The sequence below is a fragment of the Dipteris shenzhenensis genome, chromosome 6 (assembly GCF_047967505.1).
Source record: "Dipteris shenzhenensis isolate YYH24624 ecotype China chromosome 6, Dip_SZ_1.0, whole genome shotgun sequence".
NCBI lineage: Eukaryota > Viridiplantae > Streptophyta > Polypodiopsida > Gleicheniales > Dipteridaceae > Dipteris > Dipteris shenzhenensis.
Window position 1 is genome coordinate 52,747,968 of NC_141601.1, and position 6,771 is coordinate 52,754,738.

At 45.3% G+C, this 6,771-nt stretch overlaps 1 protein-coding gene across 1 annotated transcript in view; it reads right to left on the reverse strand.

Moving 5' to 3' along the window:
* Positions 1-4,332, reverse strand: part of LOC147901329 (uncharacterized) — a 44,814-nt gene extending 40,482 nt beyond the window's left edge. Inside the window, exons 1-2 of the mRNA XM_087375904.1 lie at positions 4,226-4,332; positions 3,739-3,796 (exon numbers count right to left, since the gene is read on the reverse strand). Of these exons, the coding sequence (XP_087232030.1) occupies positions 3,739-3,769 (31 nt within the window). The 5' untranslated portion in view covers positions 3,770-3,796; positions 4,226-4,332. The remainder of the gene's footprint in view (positions 1-3,738; positions 3,797-4,225) is intronic.
* Positions 4,333-6,771: the final 2,439 nt, after the last annotated feature.

Below are 6,771 nucleotides of genomic sequence, written 5' to 3' on the forward strand. Positions count from 1 at the left end.
TGATGGAGATTCACCTGTGGCTTTTTACCTGTATTTTATCGGACCTTTGCGCCAGTTTGGCCTTTGATTATCCTGTCCTCTAGAGTTGGAGATTGTCTGGCTTAACACCCCCTCTCAATGTCCAATGTAGAAGGGAGAAGCAAAGAGTTGTTCCAGGGGTGATCTATCTTCTTCATCAGCCCTTTTTTTTTTTTTTTTTAAATAAAAGAGGGTTTTCATGTTCTCATGCCGGCCTGTCCTCTTTTGTCAGGGTATACTTGTTCTTCGTCGGCACCGAACTTGAGATGTTGCTCAGCTTCTTCTGAGTTGAATAGAGGTCCTTGTTGACATATCGGAGAAAAACGTGGAGAAGTAGAAGCACGAGGTGTGCGGGTACCTGCTTCAAGTTCCTTCCATTTCTGGAATTCAGTAAATTCTCTCAAGAGTTTGGAGAGGTATTCATCACCTTCAATCCTTGCAGACTCTCTCTCAACATATGACGAGGGTGGTGGTTGAATAGAGGTCGATTCAGGCTGAGATCGCTTCGGGGAAGAAGGAGAAGGCATCTTCAGTTGATGATCTATCTTCCAAGCTTTCCAGGTCAAGGCTCAGGTGTCGATTGGCACACCTCGCTCTGATACTATATAAAGAAAGTTCTTGGAGACAAATAAAACAATACTGAAGACTAATGATAGCTGAAGAAGAAATATATATCACCAAAGGAACTCAATACAAGAGAAGGTATGAGAGAGAAGCTTTGGAGGGAGCAAACATCGGTCCTCCAGGGAAGGCAACTGTAGTGGACTTCTGCACTAGCTCCACAAGTTGGAACTGAACTAGATCTGAGACAGCAAACTGATGCAAGGGTTGCTGCAGATCTGGAATAAAAAGAACAGTAGATGGAGCAGAAGTTGGGGACAGATCTGAAGCAGAAATAGCGGCAGATCTGGAGCTCGAAGGAGGGACAGATCTGGAGCTGGAAGGAGGGACAGATCTGGAGCAGGAAGGAGGCAGATCTGGAGCTGGAAGGAGAGACAGATCTGGAGCAGGAAGGAGGCAGATCTGGAGCTGGAAGGAGGAACAGATCTGGAGCAGGAAGGAGGCAGGAAGGAGAGGCAGAAGAGGAGGCAGCCAGGAGGCAGAAGAGGAGGCAGGAGCTCAGGGTGTGCAGGGACCTCAGGAGCACAAGTGATGGTGGAGCACCTAGGCCCCCCCCCCTTTAAATAGGGAAGGGCCAGTCGGTCAACCAGCTGGTCGGCCCAGATCTGGCCGACCTGGCCAGTCTGGTCAGCCAGATTTTGACCGACCAGGTCAGTCTGGTCGGCCAGTTTTTGGTCGGCCAGAATGTGGCCAGTTTTGGCCTCCGATCCTGGGCTCTTCTGGGGCCTGTTTTTGACAGTGTTTTGGTTTTGATTTTCATCCTGATGGAGATTCACCTGTGGCTTTTTACCTGTATTTTATCGGACCTTTGCGCCAGTTTGGCCTTTGATTATCCTGTCCTCTAGAGTTGGAGATTGTCTGGCTTAACACCCCCTCTCAATGTCCAATGTAGAAGGGAGAAGCAAAGAGTTGTTCCAGGGGTGATCTATCTTCTTCATCAGCCCTTTTTTTTTTTTTTTTTAAATAAAAGAGGGTTTTCATGTTCTCATGCCGGCCTGTCCTCTTTTGTCAGGGTATACTTGTTCTTCGTCGGCACCGAACTTGAGATGTTGCTCAGCTTCTTCTGAGTTGAATAGAGGTCCTTGTTGACATATCGGAGAAAAACGTGGAGAAGTAGAAGCACGAGGTGTGCGGGTACCTGCTTCAAGTTCCTTCCATTTCTGGAATTCAGTAAATTCTCTCAAGAGTTTGGAGAGGTATTCATCACCTTCAATCCTTGCAGACTCTCTCTCAACATATGACGAGGGTGGTGGTTGAATAGAGGTCGATTCAGGCTGAGATCGCTTCGGGGAAGAAGGAGAAGGCATCTTCAGTTGATGATCTATCTTCCAAGCTTTCCAGGTCAAGGCTCAGGTGTCGATTGGCACACCTCGCTCTGATACTATATAAAGAAAGTTCTTGGAGACAAATAAAACAATACTGAAGACTAATGATAGCTGAAGAAGAAATATATATCACCAAAGGAACTCAATACAAGAGAAGGTATGAGAGAGAAGCTTTGGAGGGAGCAAACATCGGTCCTCCAGGGAAGGCAACTGTAGTGGACTTCTGCACTAGCTCCACAAGTTGGAACTGAACTAGATCTGAGACAGCAAACTGATGCAAGGGTTGCTGCAGATCTGGAATAAAAAGAACAGTAGATGGAGCAGAAGTTGGGGACAGATCTGAAGCAGAAATAGCGGCAGATCTGGAGCTCGAAGGAGGGACAGATCTGGAGCTGGAAGGAGGGACAGATCTGGAGCAGGAAGGAGGCAGATCTGGAGCTGGAAGGAGAGACAGATCTGGAGCAGGAAGGAGGCAGATCTGGAGCTGGAAGGAGGAACAGATCTGGAGCAGGAAGGAGGCAGGAAGGAGAGGCAGAAGAGGAGGCAGCCAGGAGGCAGAAGAGGAGGCAGGAGCTCAGGGTGTGCAGGGACCTCAGGAGCACAAGTGATGGTGGAGCACCTAGGCCCCCCCCCCTTTAAATAGGGAAGGGCCAGTCGGTCAACCAGCTGGTCGGCCAGCTGGTCGGCCCAGATCTGGCCGACCTGGCCAGTCTGGTCAGCCAGATTTTGACCGACCAGGTCAGTCTGGTCGGCCAGTTTTTGGTCGGCCAGAATGTGGCCAGTTTTGGCCTCCGATCCTGGGCTCTTCTGGGGCCTGTTTTTGACAGTGTTTTGGTTTTGATTTTCATCCTGACGGAGATTCACCTGTGGCTTTTTACCTGTATTTTATCGGACCTTTGCGCCAGTTTGGCCTTTGATTATCCTGTCCTCTAGAGTTGGAGATTGCCTGGCTTAACACTACATGCATAGGGGCCAACGGGTGGAAGTGCCTACTAATGCATGGACACTTTGGCAAGATGCCAAGTTTGTTTGGGAGTCTCTAGGGTCTAGGGGCTCTTACTTCGAATTAAAATAGAGAGAGAATTCCTCTGAGATCATCAGTGAGAGGTTTGGGTTGATGGAGAGGATTCTTGCGGTCCCTATAATAGGTCGTAGCTGCTATTAGTTTTGTATCATCTAGACTTCATGCAACCACTGCATCTGCTACAAGTGGCTTTCTTCTATTTTCAAAAATGCTACACGTAGCCTTCAAACACGCTCCCAGTCAAACATTGCTAACCACCCTCCCCAAGCTGAAACCCTCATCACCCTCACTTTAATTTCCAGATTTTCACTACACTCATCCAAGTGATAAGAATCGGAATTAGCCATACCACATTAGATAGCTGAAAACATGTAAACATTCCCATGCCTATCGTTAACATATAGATGCTAGTGGGGTTGTAGAAATTTAGTTTCCCAATAGAGGACTACCATACAGATCTTGGATCCCTCCTAAGAAAACCAACAGATTATCAAAAAAGCATAGAAACTACAAATAGCAACATTCAACACCAAAGGCCGCGTCGAATTTTTCAGCATTCTATTCTTCCATATGCATGTAAATCCGTGCCTCTGCACTAAACACATGGTGCTAAAACCCAAGCTTACATGAAGAAGTGGTAACTACAAATAAAAATGTTATAACACAGCATGTGTCTGCTTCTGAAAAACCCAAGAAAGAAAAAATTGAAATCATTCAGCCCTGGACTTGATAGGGGACATAAACCTGTACCTGCTGCAAGTGGCACCATAGAGCAATGCATCTTTTCTGCACAAAGATGCGCTGCAGACTGCAAAAGTAGATAGACAACATGAGGTATCAGAAAGCTCCTCATTGATGCGAAAGAGACCAACTAAGTCCAAAAAAGACAAAGCTAGGAAAGAAGTGGGTAGCGGCTGGAGAAAAATTGGAGCTGAGACAGGGGGCAGGGAACGTCAAGTAGGCCACATGTGGCACACGTACAGAATAAGGATCGATATTTATTGCAGGAACATGGGGACACTAGCTAATGTAAACCAATGTCACTAGGCTTCTAGCACCCTGTCAGCGCTAGCCTCTCTTCCAGTTTTCGGGAGGTCTATTCATAATAACTTCATGGACCTGTCTTTTATCATCTCATGCTTATACGTAGAAGCTATAACAATTTCAGCGCAATTAAAAAGCTTTGACTTAGGTTAAAAAGGGAAACGGTCAAATGCTGAGTTTAAGACAACTCAACTACTTTGCAACTTAAAACGTTGTCTCCCTGCAAAGCGCTTACAACCTTACACAACCAAGCTGAAGCAAAAGGTTCTTTTTCTTCTGGTACTCTGCCTTCAAACGACAGTTTCCCTCAGTCTCCAGTCTCCTTCTCAGATGCACGTGAAGACTCTTGTAGGCCCCACCTGATCATCCTTTCCTTCTACTCGTCTTTTCAATTCTTCATTTTTACTCTTGTAACTCTGCAACCTCTCCTTGGTTAGCATTAACTTCAAGCAAAGCAACTCTCTCAAGTTGCAGTCGCCAAACGTCCTCCTCCGATCTATTTGTACAATCAAGCTGGAGTAAAAACTCGTTCTTTTTTATCAGATTCTCTGAAGCTTTTCTTACAGCTGTTTCGGTTCTCACGGCATCATAATCAGCTCACGTTTAACCAATTCTTTGTTAGAGAAGGGTTCAAACTCTCCACAGATTGAAAGTGCTCCTGCAAAATTTGTATTGCCATGGTTTCTGTATTTTCAATGGCAAATGTCCCAACTCTAGCATCCGGCTCACTTGCGCGCTAACTCCTTTCTTAAGTTTTCATGCCATCGGATTGATTGCAGTACAGGCAAAATGAACAAAAAGAACCACCTTGTAGAGTAGTCTACCAGTAGACTGTGTCCAATCACTGTGTTATTGGACGATCTTGCAATGTCACAGTGTGTAAAGGCATTACACATTGGACGGTTGTCTAGAGGAGCTGATTGTGATGAGGAACCTTGGAACTGAGAAGAAGCCTCTATGGGTGCAACGATTTGGCCCCGCTCGAAGAGGGCTATCTTCTCGAGAGACCTCAAACCTCTCGAACATACTAATGGCCCCCCTAATGGACAGTACTATCGACAGCACCCTTTTCCTTGGAAGCACCCATTTCCGTTCCAAGGTTCAAGGTCGCAGCTATCACAACTCGTGACTGAACCCACCAGCAAGAGCAGTCCAAGGCAGGACGAAGGGAGGATACGGCAGCGAATGTGTGGACGCAAGGGGAGGTCGACGTCACAGTGGTCTTTTGACGGAATGATAGAAATATGCTAAACTATTTACGATGAGAAGCTATTTCCAGTTTCGAATAGAAATTTGTGGGGATAAGTTCACAGAAGTCCACCTTCACGATTAACGCGGCAAGGCAAGGAGCGCAGGCGGACTAAGTTTAATCTCTAATGGATGTTGCATTCATAGAAAGAGATGGTCTTCAGTAAAACGCCAAATTTTTAACAGGAAGAGATGAAGCAGCTGTGAATGGAAATTCTACGACGATGGGACTAGCATTTTGCAGTGACGCCATGTCAATGGAGACGCCTACAAGCAAGGCAATGGACCAGTGGTGGGCAAGAAAGGCGAGGAAGGAAAGGAATAGGAACAAACCGACGGGAGAGGCTCACCGGGAAGGGGGTGCGAGTGGACTTAGTATTTTGGTGGAGAGAGTGGACTAGTAGTGTTCGTGGAGAGGAAGAGGGGATGAGGCTCTAGTGAGTGTGAGTAGAAGCATACTTATATTATAAAACATTCATTTACATCCATGCAATTTTATTTTATTTTTTTTAAGAGAGTGAGTAGAAGCAAGAGAAGGCTTAAGATGCAATAAATGCATCTTGACCTTGGGCGGGCAATCTTGCCCGTTTAGGCATGCCCACGGACAGGAGCAAAGCAAGAGGTGACCGTGGGCGGGCAATCTTGCGCGTTTAGGCTTGCCCACTGATAGGAGCAAAGCAAGAGGTGAATGAAGTCTTTCAATGCGATGGCACTAAAGCTTAAGAATTAAAAAGGAGTTAGTGCACAAGGGAGCAGAATTATAAGTAATGATCTCTCACTATGCACTTCCTATAAAAAATTTGGTAGAGTCTCCCCTCAAAAATTGCAACTATCCATTGCACAAATCTTTGTGCATAAACTTTCATAGAATATCCACAAAGCTTTGCAAAATCCCAATGCATTGATCAAAGCACTAACATGTTTCTAAAATAGACCAAATGCAATGCCAAATAGAGCAATCTTTGCTCACACAACCAACAAGGCATACAAGTGCTTGTACCTAGGTAATCCAAGCACTTAAACCTTATCAGAAACAATATAAAATTTGTGTTTTTTTTGCTTTTTTCACTGCATTTTGAACATTCAATTCATCATTAGCATCTCTATGCACTAGTTTGCATATATTGTTAGGAATCCCATTAGTTCTTCTTGTGGAAAGGTGAGGGAAAGGTTGTGGGTGCTGCTACTAGAACAGCTCACTAGTGAATAGTCACTCAACGAGGTCAAACTTTAGATACTGCTTTTTCTAAGATATATGGTGCAAGGAAAACTCCACCAGCAACCACCAGTCCTATAACAATTGTGTGCTAGCTGCTAGTTTACTTCATGTTGCTGTCTGCTAATTATAATGTTACTAGAGTTGCTCACTATTTTGTTGATACTCCATCCGTTTAGTACATTGAGCTATTGCTACCACTTATGTGCCTTGCTACGGCTATTTGCTAATTGCCTTTTGCTTTGGAGCTACTTTAGAGATGTTGCTAATCTCCT